General features: G+C 46.2%; 1 protein-coding gene across 4 annotated transcripts in view; it reads right to left on the reverse strand.

The window, feature by feature from the left end:
• The window catches only part of STK38L (serine/threonine kinase 38 like), a 228,088-nt gene that overhangs the window by 146,916 nt on the left and 60,177 nt on the right, over nucleotides 1–20,995 (reverse strand). For all 4 annotated transcript variants that reach the window (XM_030214536.1, XM_030214537.1, XM_030214538.1 and 1 more), the window contains exon 3: nucleotides 12,347–12,398. In XM_030214536.1, the coding sequence (XP_030070396.1) occupies nucleotides 12,347–12,398 (52 nt within the window). The remainder of the gene's footprint in view (nucleotides 1–12,346; nucleotides 12,399–20,995) is intronic.

The raw sequence follows: 20,995 nt of genomic DNA on the forward strand, positions 1-20,995 counted from the left end.
CTTTCTAATGCTTTAATTGCTCTCTCTGTCCTTCATCCTTGATTGGCTATAGCCAGATGGTATATAAACTTATATAAATGAATGTAGAAATTAGATCTTACCTGCTAATTTGTTTTCCTTTAGTCCCTCCGGACCAGTCCAGGAACTGACTGGTGGGTTGTGCACTCCTTCCAGCAGGTGGAGACTGAGAACTCTGACTCTAGAGAGGCAATAAGAGCCCTGGCCAACAAGCCCTAGATTCAGTATCAAAGTAAAGCAGGAGAAGAAAAAGAGAGAAACACCCTCTGTGCCACCTGGTATCTGAGCAGCCACCCCATGTAAATTATAATTCAACAAAGGCAAGACAGCGACACCACCGCGCCGGTCAGCCCAAGAATAAACAGGACAAAGAACTGCCCTTTCTTGCAGAGGTACTTAGTTTACATGAGTAGGAATTAACTACTACTACTACTACTATTTAGCGTTTCTATAGAGCTACAAGGTGTACGCAGCGCTGCACAAACATAGAAGAAAGACAGTCCCTGCTCAAAGAGCTTACAATCTAATAAACAAAAAATAAAGTAAGCAAATCAAATCAATTAATGTGCACAGGAAGGAGAAGAGGGTAGGTGGAGGCGAGTGGTTACAAGTAACTTAACAGTTAAGAATTGGTTTATTTCTTGTTGAAGTTTTATAGGATAACAAACCACAAAACAGCTCTGAACATAAAACCAAACCACATTCAAACACCAGAATACACTCTTTCATACTATGTACACAGACCTGGGAGGGATCTGGACCGGTCCGGAGGGACTAAAGGAACACAAATTAGCAGGTAAGATCTAATTTCTCCTTCCTTAGCGTCCCTCCAGACTGGTCCAGGAACTGACTGGTGGGAAGTAGCAAAGCAGTAAACCTAAGGGAGGGGCCCCAGCAATCCTGCTGTGAGAACCCTTGCCCCGAAAACCACTTCCTGACAGCACTGCACGTCCAATCTGCAATGCTTCGAGAAGGAATGCAAAGAAGACCACGTTGCCACTTTACAAATGTCCAAAGGAGGAACCAAAAAACGTTCCACCCAAGAAGCTGCTTGCCCCATAGTAGAATGAGCCTTGATCCCTTGAGGAACTTGTTTGCCTGAAAGAAGGTAAGCAGATTCTATCATTTCCTTCAACCACCTAGATAGAGTTGGCTTAGAAGCCAGACCCTTACAGGATCCCCCGATAAGAAGAAACAGACGGTCTGAACGCCTGAAATCTTCCGAAACTTTCAGATACTGCCTAAGAACCCTCCTGACATCAAGAGACTGCAGCCTGCGCTGTTCTTCCGAACCTGAGGAAGAACATAAAACTGGCAAAACCACAGAGACATGAAAACAAGAGACCACCTTAGGAATGAAAGAAGGAACCGGACACAAGACCACATGCTCCTTAGAAAACTCCAAAAATGGCGACCTACAGGAAAGAGTCTGTAACTCCGACACACGTCTGGCCGAGGCAATGGCCACCAAAAACACTGTCTTGAGCGTTAAATCCTTAAGAGAACAAGCAGCTAAAGGTTCAAATGGAGGCCTAGTAAGCCGGAAAAATAATTATCGGAGGCTGCAAAAGACCTACCCCTTTTAAAAAACGAGAAACATCTGGAAGGCTAGCTAAGGACTTGCCCTGAATGCGGCCCCTAAAACACGATAAAGCCACAACTTGAACCTTAAGGGAAGCAAAACCCAAGCCCTTATCAAATTCATGCTGTAGAAAATCCAACAACTCCGGCACCAAGGCTCGTAAAGGAGAGATGTGTCGATTAGCACACCAGGCCTCAAAGATCCGCCAAAGTCTAACATAACTCAGAGAAGTTGAACGATGACGAGAACGAAGCATAGTGGAAATGACTTTCGAAGAGTAACCCCTCTTCATCAATCGCGCCCTCTAAAGAGCCAGGCCATAAGACAAAAATCAAGCCAGATCTGGATGAAGAATCGGCCCCTGAAAGAGCAGGTCGGGGTGATCCGGCAGCCAGATAGGAGGAGCAGCTAGGAGATGCAAAAGATCTGCGTACCAGTACCTCGATGCGCTGAATAAGTCTGCTCAGGAGAGGCCACGGAGAAATCGTATATAGAAGACCCGAAGGCCAAGGCTGAAGAAGAGCATCCACCCCGTCCGCTCGAAGATCTTTCCTGCGACTGAAAAAAAGACTTACCTTGGTGTTGACATGAGTGGCTAAGAGATCCATGACTGGCCACCCCCACTGATCTATTATCACCTGAAAGGCCTGCGATCAGAGAGCCCACTCCCCGGGGTCTAAGGAGATGCCGACTGAGAAAACCTGCTTGCACGTTTTCCGTTCCTGCCACTTGCGACGCCGAGAGAGCGCTCAAATGAGTCTCCGCCCATGACATGAGACTCAATGTCTTCAGATGTAACAGACTCCTCATTCCTCCCTGCCGGTTGACATATGCCACTGTTGTTGCATTGTCAGAAAGAATGCGAACCGACGTGCCTTCTATTAGGGATGAAAATGCCTCCAGAGCTAGTCTGATCGCCCTGGTTTCCAGGAGGTTGATCGATAAGTCCGTTTCCGGAGGAGACCATAGACCTTGAGCAAACCGCCCCAGGCAATGAGCACCCCAGCCCTTGAGAATGGCATCCGTAGTTATTACTGTCCAGCTTGGCAGGTCCAATGGCATGCCTTTGGTCAGATTGGACGCCCTCAACCTCCAAAACAAGATGCTGCATTTGCAGAGGCAACCTCACATGCAAAGAATCCGTCTGAGGAGACCACCTGGACAGGAGAGATGCTTGAAGACACCTCATGTGCGCCCTGGCCCAAGGCACCGCCTCTATTGATGCTACCATGGAACCCAATACCTGCAAATAATCCCGAGCACAAGGGACCTGCTTGCGCAACAAGGCCTCAACCTGAGACTAGATCTTGAGAATCCTCGCCGGAAGAAGAATTATGCGACCCCACGCCGTGTCGAACAAACCCCCCCCCCCAAGTACTCCAAGGTTTGAGACGGCACTAACCGACTCTTGGCTGAACTGACCACCCATCCAAGGGACTGCAGAAACTGCACTATTCGATAAGTGACTTGAAGACTCTCCTGGTATGACTTCACCCGAATCAACCAGTCGTCCGGATATGGGTGAACTAAAATACCTTCCTTTCTGAGGGCCGCTGCGACCACCACCATGACCTTGGTGAACGTCCATGGAGCCGTGGCTAAACCGAAGGAAAGCACCAGAAACTGAAAATGCTGACCCAGGACCGCAAAACGGAGGAATCGCTGATGCCCCTGTTGCATTGGAATATGCAGGCAGGCCTCCGTCAAATCCAGAGCTGTCAGAAACTCTCCCATGCGGACTGCCACTATCACCGAGCACAGAAGTTTCCATCCGAAAACTGGGAACCCTGAGCGCCCTATTGACTGCCTGGAGATCTAAAATGAGCCGAAATGAACCTTCTTTCTTTGGAACTACAAAATAAAAGGAATAACGGCCTAGTCTGACTTCTGACGGAGGACCTGGACAAACAGCCTGCAGGTGAAGAAGTCTTAACAGAGTGTCCCAAACTGCTCCCGCCTTTAGACGAGATCGGCAGGGAGACTCTAGAAAGGCATCGGAGAGAGGACGAGCAAATTCTAAAGCATACCCTTCTCGAATAACCTCTAAGACCCACTGGTCTGAGGTAATTTGGGCCCACCTCTGAAAGAACAGAGCTAAACGAGCTCCCACCAGAACCAGAGGAGAGGCCCTCGCACCTTCATTGGGCTGGACGGGATGCGGATTGAAAAGAAGAGCCGGAGTGTCTACCTCCTTGACAGAACCTGTGAAAGGACTGGTTCCTCTGGATGAAACGAGACTGCTGCAGCTGAAATCCTGTCCTTGCCCACGGCTAAAACCAGAAAAGTGCCGAGTACCGTGTTTCCCCGAAAATAAGACAGTGTCTTATATTAATTTTTGCTCCCAAAGATGCACTAGGTCTTATTTTCAGGGGATGTCTTATTTTCGGCGAAACACGGTACAAGCCATACCCAAATGCACCACACTAGAGAACCAAACGATTACACATACAAAAAAAAAAATCCCAACGATGGCCCCTGATAGAGGAAGAACGAGGAAAAGAATGTGTTGCTTTGTGTTATAGACATCCGGCTCTCACAAGGACACAAAAAAAACAAACAACCTCCCCTAATAAACCACAACACAGTACCATATCGCCATCACTACCTCCACACTAATGGGAACTGGGCTGGGTGGCTAGTTGCCAAATAGTGAGCTTCTGGTGGGAGAGAGTGGGCACCCATCGGGGCCAAACAAAAAAATTTTGCTAGGTCTTACTTTCAGGGGAGGCCTTATATTTAGCAATTCAGCAAAACCTCTACTAGGTCTTATTTTCAGGGGATGTCTTATTTTCGGGGAAACAGGGTAGCTCTAGGATGATCTTCTGGCAGACGAGGAACCTTGGTGTCACCCAAACTACAGACCAATTTGTCTAACGGGCCCAAACAAAAAGGAACCTCGAAAAGGGAACTTAACTTAGAAGTCGCATCCGCCGACCAACCTCTCAGCCACAGAGAACGACGAGCTGCTACTGAGAGGGCCATGGATTTTGATGACACCCTTAATAAGTCATACAGAGCATCTGCTAAAAAAGCAGAGCCCGTGAAGGAGGTCACGTGATGCGTGGAGAGTAGCAGACGTGCCTCGCGCTGCTCCGGAGCCCCCACCCGCGAAAAGCTGAAAATCAGCGGATTATAACCCCCTCATCGCGCCCAAAAGAGCGTTGCAGACCCTAAATAGTGCATGGAGCCATACCTACGCCCGATGCCTACCGGAACCACGCGCAGGAGCACCAAATCTGAGAAAGAAAAATCATCGCCACCCAGAACGGATTCCAAAATGGCGGAGGCAAAAACGAGACTAGCGGCGAATTCAGTGGGAAGCAGCTGCTACAAATTACCGAGGCGGTGGGTGCGGCGCTAACCCACAGTTTGACCTGCTAACAAGCCAAATAAAAAACTTGGAAGCCACGTTAGCAGAAACAATTAAACGCACCAACGAAACAGAAACCCGGATTTCCAACGTGGAAGACACGTGGAACCGCCGGGACACAGAAATAACACGCCTTACTAACATTGTACAGGCCCAGCAGGACAAGATCGACGACCTCGAGAACCGCTCACGACGGTGCAATTTAAAAATAATTGGACTTCCTGAAAAGATACCAGATAACTCTCTGGGACAAGTCCTGGAACAGTAGCTCAGCAAGGAATCTGCATTATCAGATAGTCATGGAGCGTTGTGCCTCGAGCAAGCCCACAGGCTGGGAAAGAAACAACAAACCCAACAGAGGCCCACAGCAGTCATGCTTAAAGTGCAAAATTACTTACACAAAGAGAAATTTCTCCATGGATACAGAACCAAAAGGGAATCTTTGGCCTATGATGGAGCTAAGATCCAGATATTTCAAGATTATTCCCAGGGAGTGCAAAACAAACGACGACGGTTCCACCCTATTTGCTCCACCCTAGCGGAGAAAAACACCCGATTTAAACTGCTTTACCTGGCCATATTAAAAGTTTTCCATAATGGCCAATGGAAGGTTTTGGACACAGTAGCCGAGGCACAGGGTTCGCAAATGGCGAACTAGAAATGAAAATGACAACCCATGCATACTGACACACACCCACCGGAGGAGGCTGGGCCTCCGGAGGGTTTACAATGAGAACAATTGCAGGAATCCCAAGGAAATAGAAGAGACATGAGTCGATCTGGAGTAAAGATCCTGTCATGGAATGTTTCAGGTATTACATCGCCTGTGAAACGATACAAGATTTTATCCCAGATCCGACGACAAAGAGCAGACATTGCATGTTTGCAAGAAACAAAGCTGACTGACGCGGAGCATGGAAAGCTTTGCCAACAACGGGTGAAAGAAAGCCACTTCTCCTCAGGCAATCGGAAAAGTGGGGTTGCAATATTGGTCAGGAAGGGGCTACCCTGCACTACTAAATTGGTATATAAAGACACAGAAGGCCGCATTGTACTATTGCAGGTTAATTATCAAGGCCAAAAGTTCTATTTGTGTACCATATACGCCCCCAATTCTTATAACTCAGGTTTCTTCCAATCCCTGATAGCGCTGGGGATGCAACACACAGACGCCCCCTGGGTTTGGGCGGGGGACTTCAATCAAGTACAAGATCCGACCCTAGATAGGTCATCACCCACAGCCAACCCAGGGATTGGAAAAGGGAAGGGGATACCAGCATTATGTAAACACCTCCATTTAATTGACCCATGGCGAACTCTCCACCCGGCCCTACGGGATTATACTCATCAATCTAAAGTCCACCACACCTGGTCTAGAATTGACTATATATTAGTATCCCAGGCTTGGTTTTTTAAAGTTCAAAGGGCTACCATCGGCCCCCATGGAAATATCAGACCATCATATGATATGGGTGGACCTGAAGCTGGGTGGAGGAAATGAAACACAGAATCAGTGGAGATTTCAAGCGTACTTATATAGAGACAAATATTTGTTAGAACACTTAGCAGAGAAATGGAAGCTATATAAAGATACGAACCTGGATACGTGCGACTCCCCTGTGATATTTTGGGAGGCCTCCAAGGCGGTCATGAGGGGGGAAGTAATAGCATTCCAAAGCGCTAGGAGAAAGAGGCTGGCAGCCGGAATACTAAGGTTAGAAGCTGAATATGCAAAAGCAAAAAGGAAATATCTAAGTAACCCCACAGTAAACAACAAAGACTTAGTATCTGCGGCCCTCCTCCACGAGCAAGCCATGAAACAGCTGGTGGCGCGACGCCTGAATTTCCAAAGATTCGGGAACAAATCGGGCAAATTACTAGCAAGGGTGGCCAAAACACCTACCTCCCAACAATTTATCCCAGTGATAGAGAACTCCAGAGGGGATAGGCTCACAACGCAGCAAGCCATAGCGGACACGTTTTACGAACATTTTAGGGACATGTACGCTCCCCAAGATAGATTTCAGGGCCCTTTAACTGAGGATTATCTGGAAAATGCAAAACTACCCCAACTGTCAGAAGCGGCACGCCAAATGCTGTCTACACCAATACAGTTACAGGAAGTGACTAAAGTTATAAAAACCCTACAGATAGGTTCTGCCCCAGGGTTAGATGGATTCTCAAATGAATACTACAAAATGCTAACACCCCATATTTGTGGGGCCCTGGTGGACTACTTTGATGCAGCAGTGGCTAGAGGGTTCTTTTCGCCAAGTGAGAACAAAGCACTAATTTCACTAATCCCAAAACCCGATAAATCTAAAGATAAAGTAGAATCCTACAGACCTATCTCACTCATCAATGTAGATATCAAGATCTTGTCCAGAATACTGGCAAATAGATTGATGAAGTACATCCCAGAATTAATTGGAGAACAACAAGTGGGATTCGTTAAGGGTCGCCAATCAACTAAACAGGTACGCAAAGCCCTTCTGGCAGTAGCGTATAGCGAAGACACGAAAGATCCCCTGCTGCTGGTTAGCCTAGATGCGGCCAAGGCCTTCGATAAAGTTAATTGGGACTATCTGTTCCAAGTGCTAGAATACATCGGGCTGAGCGGCTGGTTCTTAGACGCAGTACGCACACTCTACAAAAACAATACAGCGCAAATATTAGTAAATGGTACCAAAACCAAGCCCTTTCAAGTGGAACGGGGTACAAGACAGGGATGTCCACTCTCCCCATTATTGTTCCTCCTGTACCTGGAGCCGCTTTTGCGCACAATTTCGCTAGATGATGATATAGGGGGAGTGGAACTACAAGGGAACCCGATGAAAATACTGGCCTTTGTGGATGATATGTTTCTCACACTCACACAACCAAGAAATTCGGTATCACGCCTATTGGAAGTCATAGATGAGTTTAGTTTTTACTCAGGATTACAATTAAATTTGCAAAAATCTCTGGCCCTACCAATACAAGAGACAGTGCAGTCAGAGTGGGAAGGACCGTTCCCATTCACGTGGGCGGCAGAAACCCTCAAATACCTAGAGGTCTACATACCAAGGGACCTGAGGAATCTATACAAAGAAAACATAAACCCCCTGAAGAAACGCACAGAGGAGGTATTGCAGGGATGGCAGCGACTACCACTGTCACTAAGGGGGAGAATTACCATGTACAATATGTTCATTTTTCCCAAATGGACATATGTCTTCCAGATGATCCCAGCGACCCTGGGGTACAGGGAGGAGAGGTGGCTGTATAAAACCCTCACTGCTTTCCTTTGGCAGGGTAAACGGGCACGCATAGGTCTGAAGAAGCTTATGAGACCATACGCAAGGGGAGGATTGGGACTGTTAGATCTGAAACTAACTGCAACGCCATGCAACATGCGACACCTGTCCGATTGGTTCCGCTCGAGGGAGTTTTTCTCATGCACCAGAGTGGAAACCTCCTTGATGGCTCCAATGGGATTTGCCTATTGGCTACATGCCCCCTCAGGGGAACTACCACCACTGGTTTATCTTGAATCCCCAACGTAAAACGTGGAAACTCATAAACAAGATCTATAATTAGAATAGAGAAGTCACCCTTACTCCCTATCAAGGGTAACCTAGCATTTCCAGAAGGGGGAAAGTCAGCTTTGTTTCAAAAATGGGATGCTGCATCAAATATTTATTTCAGGTAGTATCGGAGAATGGAAATATGAAACCTTTCCAGTCACTGTGTGAAGAGTTTGGGCTAGGACAGAAAGACAGCTTTCAATATATGCAACTCTGTCATTATGTTAAAACATTGCCTGCACAGGATCTTGCACAATCTAAGTGGGAATCCCTCAATGAGGTACTTGACTTAGAGGCTCAGCTAAAAGTACCACTTCGATACTTTCACCGCAATCTTAGAGACTCGCAAGATACACTAGATTATACACAGGTGTCACAACAATGGTACCAGGAACTGCAGTGGAAACCTGACCCTGAACAAATTCAGCAATGCCTGGCAAACGTACACCAAGTGACGGAGAACGTGACGTGGCAGGAAATGCAATACAAATTCATGTTGCGGCTATATATATCGCCACACAGAGCGTATAAAGCAACACTGAGAACCACAGACGACTGCCCTAAGTGCGGGCACATGGGAGCTTCCCTGGGACATATGTTCTGGCTCTGTGCGGGTGTGACTCTTTTCTGGACGGAACTAGGAAAGCAAATATCAAAAATGTGGAGGGTACAATGGAAACCAACACCAGGATAGCATTTGATGTTTATAACATACGCGGTGGCTCGCCAAAAGGACTTAAGGCCTTTCTAAAGCGAGCAACATTGATGGGCAAATGGTACATACTGCAGCTATGTCTACAACCGGACTCACCTGGAATCCCACAATGGCGAGGAGCCATGATACAATGCTGCATGTTGGAAAAGAAGAAAGTAGGAGATCTGGCCTCAAAGAGGGGAGACCAATTTTGTAAAGCCTGACTACCATTTTGGGACACACTAACACCTGTTGTGAGAAGCAGGATCCTGAACTGTTAAATGGATCGCAAGGGGGAAGGGAGAATGGGGGGGGGGGAACAAGAGGAGGGAGGGGGGGGAAATAAAAGTTTGCATGCACCATAGGACGCTTGCTAAGAGATCAACGAATGTATGATATTATGTTACATTATGTTAATGTGTTGTGGTGTGTGCCACCAATAAAATAAAAAAAAAAATTAAAAAAAAAGGCAGAGCCCGTCTCAATCTTGGCCACCTGTGTGTCAATTGAAGCCAAATCATCAGAAGACCTGTCCATAACTCGTTCGGTCAACTGAAAGCATGCTCTAGCTAACAATGAGCCATAAATAGCCGCCTGCACAGCCAGAGAGGAGATGTCAAAACAACTTTTCAAGAGGGCCTCCACCCTACGATCCTGAACATCTCGAAGAGCCATACCACCATCTACTGGAACTGTATTGCGCTTAGTGACCGCAGACACTACAGCATCCACCACAGGTACCTTCAGAAGAGATTTATCTACATCTGGAAGTGGATAAAGGTGCACTATGGATCTTGAATGCCTAAGGGGAGAATCCAGAAATCCCAATGAGCCTGGATGATATCCCTAATGTCCTGGTGCATAGGAAAAGTTTTCCCAGGGTGCCTAATTCCCTTAACAAATCAACCTTGCGCACAACAAGGAACTGCGGACTGATCTTCATCAAAATGCAAAGTGTCAGATATTAAGGCAATTAGTTCCTGGAGGTCTTCCTTATGAAATATACGAACCACTGATGGATCTTCTCCTGGAAAAAAGGAATCCGCCCCTGCCTCAGTGGAACCCGAGTCCTCCAATTGTGACTCATTCAACATATCTAATTCTTCTAAAATGGGCATTTCCAAATCCTGATCTGAAGCCTGACCTTCTTCAAGAACTCCGGATTCCCTCAGTCTTTTAGCAGGAATATGCTGTCTGGGCGCAGCATCACCAGAAGGAAGCAAAGAGGAACCTGCCTGCTTCAACAGGAAAGCTTGGTACATTTGGATGACAAATTCTGGAGGAAAACCTCACTCCTGAAGAGGGATGTACTGCAGCAGATTGCCCAGCCGGTTGAATTAAAGAAGTCGATGACCGGTCCTTCACAGAGTTTGGCGCTGACAAAATGGCTGCCGTTCCCGCCAAAATGGGCGCATGACCCGAATCATACCGGCGGGGTGACTGAGCCGAAGCAGCACTCAAAGAAGGCTCAACCGGCCCGCTAGAGCAGAAGAAACCTCCAGCTGACTCCACTGTTTCCACAGCGGTACAAAACTTGCAAGCGCCAGAGCCTTCTACCCCCCCGACGCTGACATACTAAGTAGTGGCGCAGCTTCTTGGCCATCGCATGGCTTTCCACAGCCTCCGGTTTGTTTTTTTTAAACAAGAACGACCCGATACTGGCCGCCAGATCAGTTTGCCTCAAAAGCACCCAAATAGTCACCAGCTGCTGTGCTGTTCACTGGTTTTTCCCCCCCCCCCCCCCCCCAATTTTATTAAAGGGCTGCCTCTCCTGAAGCTACAGTGCTCTCCCACCGAAGAGACTGAGCTCTCCCCAGCCTAAACTATAGAATAAAACACCGGAGGACCACAGAAGAGATAATGGGGGAGGGACCCGGTTACCTCCCGGGTGTAGCACCCCGACTAAAGTGTGCACCGCACCCAGTCACCAGAAGCCTAAACCAAGGAGGCAAAAGATAGAGAAAGAAAACGACACCTGCCTGTGCCCTGCTATTATCTAAATAAAACTTTTTTTTTAAAGTAGAAAAGCCCCAAAAGATAGAGAGAGTGGAGACTATAGGGCTCGCCTCCTTCCACCTGCTGGAGTCTGAGATTACTGAATCTAGGGCTAGTTGGCCAGGGCTCTTATTGGCTCTCTAGAGTCACAGTCTCCACCTGCTGGAAGGAGTGCACAACCCACCAGTCAGTTCCTGGACCGGTCAGGAGGGACACTAAGGAAACATGAATTCAGGTTTTTTTTTTTACTAGTTGAGTTTCAATTTATTTGAAACTCTTAGTCCCAAATTAACCCTGGCTGTAATCTCCACCCTATCCTCAAAAACAGTCAGAATATTTGAATGTCATCTGCATACACAATATAATAGATCCATATTCTCAAATCATATAGGGCTTAGGCCAAGGGTTTTATAAGTACACATTTTCAGGGTTTATCCAGTTTCAGCAATGAAGAGGGAACTAAAGCCTTCCTTGGAAGCTGTGATTAAAATGTAAAATTTATCATTTGAGGGACAATGACATATAATAGTTATATATTTCCACACTTTGATCTGAAGGGTAAGGGGTCTGGAAAGAATAAAATAAAAAACACACACACACAGACGTGCAGAGGGGGTTGGGGTTGGAAAGAATTCCAGGAGCCAAGCTCTGGACATTTCCCCCCATTGATTTTAAATTTATCTCTTTGCCAAATTTACCAGCAAGCAGAACAGTAAAGAAGAGACATCATCATGGTACACAATATCACAAAAGATCAGGTAGGGACTGTCAACCACGGTTCAAGGGTCACCCAGTCAGGTTTTCAAGATTTCCACAATGAGTATGTATGATATTGATTTGCTTGTACTGCCTCCATTGTATCCAAATAGATCTGATGCATATTTATTGTAGAAATCTTGGGTTGTGGCCCTCGAGGACCATAAGCTGCCCACCCCCGAGATAAGGTGCTCTGTTGTGTTTCTTAGCCAATGTAGATACTGCTAACTAAAGTAGCACCTTTTCTTTGTATATAAAGGAAAACAGCATACAGTTCTCATCTTGTGTTCATATTAAAGCATGTCATGTGATCCAGCTGCTTTCAGACATCAAAATCATTAACAGCTCTCTCTACTCATAATTACCTCGTCATCTGGAAGGCCTTCTTCTTCCATGATTATTTCTAGCTTCTTCTGCCTGCAAATACAGAGAAACATTTTATGTTTCAACAATTTTTATTGATGAACCAACCAGCATATTACACATAACTGATCAACTCAATATACAACAAAGTGAATAGTACAATATACTTAAGAGACACGAGGTAATAAATGCCATCATCAAAATTACAATTTTCTCCCCACCCTTCCCAAACCTTTTGCCCCCCCCCCCCCGGGTTTTTTAAAACTCTATGGTATTAGAACAAAAACAAGTTATGATTATAGTCATGAGATTGTTCCAAGTCTTCCGAAGATATCTCAAACCCATATCCCAACCTCACCCCATCGGACTACAACAATTGGATCAAATAAGCAACTTCACATATGAGAAGGGGATCTTGCTCTTGTGACTCCCCCTCTAATAGACCACTATTCAAACCCTCCCACATCCCCCCACAATCCATGGTTTGGATATCCAAAATCACCTAAATGTATGATACAAGAGGTCTGGACACCCTCTCTGATCAGAAACCTAATCATTAGCATGAGCAAGAAATAGCATTAAGTTGGTTTAGAATTTGGCTACACGCACGATGTGCTAAACTATGAATATACTGCTCCCAAGTTAAAGAAAGGTGACGTTGTAGTTTAAAATTTAAATGCGATTCCCTAAGCTCCAGCAAAAGCAGAGCATGAAATCTATTGTGCCATAGCCAATAAGAGGGAGCATCTGGTTTGGACCAATGTGCGAGGATACATTTCTTACCCACCAGGCACACTTTGTTGGCCAAAGAGTTTTGGTGGTCAGTCTCAACCTTCACAGACGCAACACACCCCAGAATAATACTGTCTGGTAAAAACACCACCCTCTGTCAAAATTCTTTCCAAATATCTAATCTATTATGTCCAAAAGATTTAATCGCTGAACATTCCCAAATAGCATGATAAAAGGTATTAGGGGATCAGCCATATCTATTGCATAGAGGTGTGTCTGCACCTCCCATCTTATGCAATCTTGACTGAGGTGTAAGCCCTAAAGATCACTCTTGCCTGACATACCCTAAGCTCTGCACCCATAGGGGAGCACTATCCATAGAACGCAACAAGTCTCAGGAAGCGACCAGTGTTTGAAAGTCTTCTGACCAATGACGAGCAACATTGCCAAGATCTCTCTGGGGACAGCCCTGTAGTAACCTCTTATGAATCAATGAAATCAATATAAGGTTGTCCGTCTGCATCTCAAAAAACTCCCTAAACCTACTGGTCAAATCAACACTAAGGGAGGATGTGGGTAAAACAGCTATGTAGTGAGACAGTTTATAAGCAAATCTGTCCATCCAGTCCCTCGAGGGGCAATGACTCCAAAGCCTTGAGTGCACCATCAGGGTACAGAAGTAAGCCCCCAATCTACCCAGCATGACAATCGCAGATTTTCCGTTCCCAGGGGGAAGGCTCCATTCCCACAAAAAGGCAGGAGCCCACTACAGTGTGGATCAAATGGACCAGAGCTTAGCCAAGTCCCGCCATAAAGCTACCAAGGGCCTTACTAGTACACTAGAGCGAAGATAAGCCGGCAGTGCTGCTGAAGAGGCCTGCAAAACATAATGTGGATGCAGGGGATTACTCAAAACAGTTTCCATATGCACTGGATATAATGCTCTGTTCCCCCTGGTGGCGTAACAGGCAAGCCATATTATAAAGCTTGATATTCGTAATGCCAAGCTCCCCCACCTTCTCCAATTGCCCACCAAATACTGAAATTGAATCTGCGGTCGTCATCCCGCCCAGCAAAATCATGAAAATCAGGCCAGAAAGAACCCTCAAGTTCCTAGCAAACAGATACAAGGGCAATATCTGTAAGAAATACAGCCACTTGGGAAAGATGATTATATAACAAGGAAATACAACCCATCAGGAAGAGTGGAAGGCCCTCCCATCTCCCAAACAGGTCCTCAGTGAAAGAGAACAATTTAGAAACATTTTCTGTGGGAGGGGTTCCCAAGAAGCTGAATGCCTAGGTAAGTAAAAGATGTCCGAGATCTCTTAAAGGCACATCTTAGCTGTACCCATTCCACCTCCGGCAGGTGAAGAGTAAGGACCTCGGATTTGTCCAAATAAAGGCGAAATCCGGAAAAGTCTCCAAATTCAGCAAACATATCCAAATAACTGGCAAGGATGTTCGGGAATCTCTCAGGAGCACCAAAAGATCATCAGCAAAGGCAGATATTCTAAATTGCTCTGTTCCGAACATAACACCTCACACATCCTTCGCCCCCAGAATGTCCCAGATCAGGGGGTCTAATACTAATACAAACAGGAGCGGAGAAAGGGGACAACCCTGGCGTGTTCCTTGTGCTATAACAAATAGATCTGAGGACATCCCGTTCAACTACACCTCAGCTACTGGTTCATGGTAGACAGCCTTGAGAACCATCAAAAAAAAAACCCGTGAGACCATATGTCTCCAACACTGCAAACAAAAAATCCCGATGGACATGATCAAACGCCTTCTCTGTATCAAAACTGATAAGCACAGAAGGAATGGAAGTGCGATGCAGCATCTCCAGTGAGGCCAAGATGTTTCTCATATTTCATGCCACCAAGCGTTCCCTTACAAACCTAACCTGGGGATCAGCAACCAGGCCGGGCAGAATCCGAGCCAATCATTTGCCAAATTTTTGCAAAGAGTTTAGTCTTGTATGGAAGAAGCGAGATGGGCCGATAAGACTCCGCAAGAAGGGTGTCTGTCCCCGGTTTTACCTCCACCACAATCTGGGCCTTTCTCAAAGTATCCTGCAATACTCTACTTTGGGGGGGGGGGGGGGGGGGAGGGGGAGGGGGAAGAGTTAAAAGCCACTGGCAGACGGGGTAATCCGACACCAAGATTTTGTAGAATTCTGAAGATAAACCATCCACGCCTGGAGATTCGTGAAGGGGACTGTCCCGGATACCCCATCTGACCACATCCTCCGTAATAGCTGCATAGAGAATGCCCTGCTGTGCCTCCGAGGGAGAGACTGACCAGAAAGATACGCCTCACTAACCAAAAACATGACCGGGGGGGGGGGGGGGGGGGAGGAGGGGAGTATAATTGAGCATAAAAATCTTTTATTACAGTATTGATGCCCTCGCTAGTACGATGATATTTCCCCGCTGCATCTCTCAGCTGTGACATGACTCAAGAACCCCACTTGCTTCACCAAACGTGCAAGCAGCCATCCATGCTTATCAGCATGTTTGTATAACTGGTAGCGATAATAAAAATATGACTTTTGTGTTTTAGAGTGAATCAGTTGGTTCAAAGCCACCTGCGAAGCCAAGAGGTGGGCCTGGTAGATGCAGTCGAAGAGACCCAAACAATTGCCTATCATTCCTGACCTGTACTTCCAAGCGAACCAACTCAGCATACCTCGCCTTTTGTTTATGTATGGAGTAAGATATAATGGAACTTCCTAGGACCACCTTGGCTGCTTCCCAAAAGAGAACAGGGTCTGTCGGGAAGCTTGCTCTATTATGAACCAAATAATCCTCCCACTGAGAACGTATATAAGAATGAAAATTAAGGTCGTAATACAGACTAGGAAATTTCCAGTGGGGTCGATTCGTCGAGCCAGTGATCCAGGAGAGAGAGAGATCCAGATCAGTGCATGATCTGACACCTAAGTGGGGTCTATCTCTGCCTGGTGCAGAGTTGAGGACCATCTTGCAAATATTAAAAGACTAGTGAATAAGGCCCATTTCAGAGATAAATGAAACGGGTGCTAGCAAGGTTTTCCTGGGAGTGTGTTTGCTTGAGAGAGCGTGTGCGAGAGTGACTGTGTGAGTGAGAGAGAGAGTGAATGTGCAAGTGTGTGTGTGACAGAGAGAGAGTGTGTGTGTGAGGCAGAGAGTGTGTGCAAGTGTGTATGAGAGACACAGTGACTGTGAGAGAGTGTGTTGCACACAGATACACTGTGTGTGTGAGAGGGAGTGTGCGAGAGTATGTGTGCAATACACAGATTCTCTGTGAGTCCAAGAGAGTATTTGAGCGAGTGTGTGAGACCGAGAGTATGTGTGAGACCGACTGTGTGATACATAGAGAGTGAATGTGATTCAGTGTGAGACATAGTGTAAGAGACTGTGTGAGAGAAAGACACTGTGAGAGAGTGTGTGTGACAGAGTGTGTGTATGACAGAGATACCTCCCCCCTCCCTCTGTGGTCTCAGGACCCCCCTCCCCCCTCCTGTGGTTTCAGGACTCCCTGCCTCTCCCCCCCTCTGCTGGTTTGCAGCACCGTGCGAGTGTGTGTGACAGAGAGTGTGTCTGTGAGACAGATTGTGTGTGCGATTCTGCTGTCTCCCCCTGCAGCCACCCTGCGTTTCTGCTCTCTCTCCTGCCCCCCCAGTCACCCGACGAATCTGTTCTCTTCCCTGCCCCCCCTACAGCCACCCTTCGATTCTGCTGTTTCCCTTGCCTCCCTTGCCCCCCCCTTCAGCCACCCAGCAATTCTGGTCTGTCCCCTGCCCCCCCCCCCCCCCCCCAGCGATTCTGCTGTCTCCCCTGCCCCCCTTGAAGCCACCCAGCGAATCTGCTTTCTTCCTTGGCCCCCTTGCAGCCACCCAGCGATTGTGCTGTGCCCCTGCCCCCCCCCCCCCCCCCACATCTTCCTCCTCTGCATCCACCCAGCGATTGTGCTCTCTCCCCTGCCCCCCCTTCAGCCACCTCTCGGTTTTCCTCATTTCTCTTATCTCTGATTAAAACGCACCTACAGCATTCTTTTGAAGCCTCCAAAAGTTCCAACGTTTGTGTAGTGGTGTAGATCGATGTCTGCCCCGCCCTCACTTCAAACGTGATGACGTCGAGGGCATAGCGATGCGATTGGTTGAGTACCATTGCTCCACCCTCGACATCAACACGTTTGACGCGAGGGCGGGGCAAACACGCGGGCAAATTTTGATCTACACTACCATGGATTTAGAACGTTGGGACTTGTGGAGGCTTCATTAGAACGTTGGAGGTGCGTTTTATATAGAGAGGTAGCCTATTCGCAATTGTGTGTCATGGGCTCTCGAGTGATGTGTAAAGTCTTACCCAGGTGAAACAAGCGCCAGGAGTCTAATAAATCCAGGGGGGAGCACAACCAAGGCACTCCCCGAGCATAGTCCACAGGCTGCACCCAAAAGGGTCTGGAGCTATCCACCAATGGGTCAAAGAGAGTTAAAATCTCAACCCATAACAATTGGGATCTGATCAAAAGAGTGTACACGTCTGAGGATGGTCTGGAAAAACCTCGTCATATCGGTAAGGTGCACAGATATTAACAATAGAGGCTTTTGATTTAAATGTACCTGTACTATGATATAGCAGCCCATGGGATCTACTACTGAACGTTGCTTCTCGACTTGCAGTCCCTTGCGAAACGGGATAATGACCCCTGCCTTTCTAATTTGCGTGGGACCTTCTATATAATCTCCAACCCACCACTGACATAGTTTTCTATGTTCTAAAGAAATCGTGAGTTTCTTGGAAGCATTGCTATTTGGGCTGTCTATTCAAGACCTGCAAGATCTTGCTGCATTTAACAGGTAAGGTGATGTCCCCCACATTCTAAGACACCAATTTAACCATTTTCTCCCTTAAAACTGAAAACCCCGGGACAAACCCACTAAGGTTAACCTTCTAAAAATCAGAGGAAAAATGCCCCAGCCTACAGTCTCCCCCATTCGAGAACAGCATTATGGAGCCCAAGAACCCCTCCCTCATAGCACACCACATCTGACCACGGAGCAAACCCGCCCCGCCCCAGATATCTATCCCTCCCTCTACCCTCCCCGAACCCTCTGCTACACACCCAACCATCCCCTTCTTCCCCATTCCTAAGAGTTCAAAATTGAACCCAGCACATTTTGGTACCCCCTTCCCCTTCTTGAAAACTTAATAAACTAAGTGCAAGACCAGAAGTAGAGCAAGACTGGCCCCTCCCAAGCCTGCTTGTGACCATAATGTAAGATTTTCATGATCACCGCCCATGGTCCAGCAGTTTGCTTCTGCCGAGGGCCCACCCTATGTGGCCTTTCTATTCTCAGTGGGCCATGCAAGTTATTTTTGGTTTGAGGGAGCCAACGTTCGAAAGAGCTCAACAGCTCCGAGTCTTTTAATTTCCCGAGAGACCAATTAATCACAAGTAATTGCGGCGGGACCGATTTTCCAAATTGTCCAGCTTCAGCTCCAAGTCCGTCAACCTTTTCTGTAGCGCCTCCACCGGTCCCCATCGCCGCTGCCATGTGGTCTTCGACATTGCTTACTCTCTGCTGCATATGGTCCAAATCCAAGTGAAAGCCATTCAATCTTTTGCGCAGTTTCAGCATGGTCAAACAGAGCCTGTAGTTTCTTGTCCAAGGCTGCCTCCACTGCAGCAGTGACCTCCACAGTGATCTATGCGGTCCACATGGAGCATATGGTAATGCCTGGTAGTTTCTGCGCATCCGCCATTTTATTCTCCGAAGCCTTGCCCTGGTCCCTGTCTTTTCTCTGTAGTTTTGCTGCCATCTCGTATACTCTCGCTAAAGTTTACATAAACATCCTATCCAGGTGCACTTAGGTAAACTACATATGGGTTAAAATGAAAATAAAAGCACAGTTGAGCCTGATTAGGAGGAAGTGCAGGAGCTTCGCTTTTCAGCGACTTCTCTCCAGCATAGCACCACATGATCTCCGACAGAGAAACATTTTTATACAAGATGCAATAATCAAATTGCCTTCAGCATTGATGCAAATCACCATAGGTACTTTTTACTCAGTTTTCCATCAGTATTCTAAGCAGAATTACTGTCAGCTTCATTACCTTTGAAAATAGTGCCCATGTACAGTAGATAGAGAAGCAGCTAACTGGCAAGGGGGCTCTACATAGACCAGGATAAATCAGACACACTTGAGGGTAATTTTATAAGAGGGTGCCTAGGTTAATAGGCTAAAAAAAAGGCACCTCCCTGCTCTACTATGACAGACTATGTCTTTATAAAATACTAGCACAAATCCTGCAAAAATACTGCCTAAACCCTGGGTGCTGACATTTACATAAGAATGAAGAATAAGACTGGATCGACCTTAACCACGCGACCGAGTAACCTCAATACTCTTAATGAACAAACAATACCACTTCTAATCTAAAATCAATTACTATATAACCACATAATGCTGACTAACCTCACTGCCAAACACTATCACTCTCACCCTAATGTCGATACCTGAGCAACAACATAATGCTGACACCTACGCAAGATCACAATATATTCTTCTAATATGTATGTACGCACTTGAATGTAAAACCATGTGCAACTCTGTAGTCCGGAAATGGCAATCGCCACTACGGCAAATGTAAGCCACATTGAGCCTGCAAATAGGTGGGAAAATGTGGGATACAAATGCTACAAATAATACATCTACTCAGGAACAGGCCTCAATGATAGGGTGTAAATCGCAACTCTGCATATGAACCACCCAAACTCCTCCCCTTTGAACACACTCAAGTACATACTTGCTTGCACCACATGTAAGGCATGACCCAATTTTATTAAAAAATAAAAGCATTTTATATGCAAAGAATTTTATAAAACACCTCTACATGTAAGTAACATCATCTGATGGTGCAGACAGACAGCCCCAAAGTTAGAACAGCCTTCAAGGTTTTTCTAAACATGCATGGTAGAATCTTGCTAGTCCCCTTAGTCTAGTATTTATGAGTTAGCATAAAAGATAAGCAATCTGGCTTAGTCAACCAGTAGGATAAAATCAGCTACCACAAGTGGGCATACCACTCCACTAGGTACTCAAGGTAGCCAGATAAATTAGTATTAACTCCTTTCAATAATATAATATAGCATGCTGCTTGTTTCAGACCTATTCTAGGTTATCAATAGAAATCAAACAAAATAAAACATGGAAAAGAAAATAAGATGATACCTTTTTTATTGGACATAACTTAATACATTTCTTGATTAGCTTTCGAAGGTTGCCCTTCTTCGTCAGATCGGAAATAAGCAAATGTGCTAGCTGACAGTGTATATAAGTGAGAACATTCAAGCATTGCTATGACAGTCTGACAGGGTGGGAGGATGGGGGTGGGTAGGAAGTATGCATGGGGACATCAAAGCATATCATTGGTATTCTAACAGGGTGGGTGTGGATAGGTGAGGGGAGGGTGATCAACCGAGACATACAGCTTTATGGTTTATAATGGGCTAGGAACCCTAGGTCCTTGTTAAGTCCTTTCTGTTGGGTGTTAAAATATTCAATCATTCTGACTTCAAAGGTCTTACGTTCTTGTATGGTTTTAAAGTTACCTTTGAGGATTCTCACTGTGAAGTCACTGGTGCAGTGTCCTGGTCTTGTAAAATGTTGCCCAACAGGCGTGGGAACTCTGCTGGCACCAGCATTGTTTATATGATGTCTATGTAAATTGAATCTTGTCTTAAGCATCTGGCCTGTTTCTCCAATATAGCATCCTTCATTACATTTTTTACACTGAATGATATATACCACATTGGAAGATGAGCAAGTGAAAGATCCCTTTATGTTGAATATCTTTCCTTTGTGGATGACTTTGGGGTCCTGTGAAATATTTTGGCATAGTTTGCAACTGGATAAATTGCAGGG

Source organism: Microcaecilia unicolor, chromosome 9 (assembly GCF_901765095.1).
Source record: "Microcaecilia unicolor chromosome 9, aMicUni1.1, whole genome shotgun sequence".
NCBI lineage: Eukaryota > Metazoa > Chordata > Amphibia > Gymnophiona > Siphonopidae > Microcaecilia > Microcaecilia unicolor.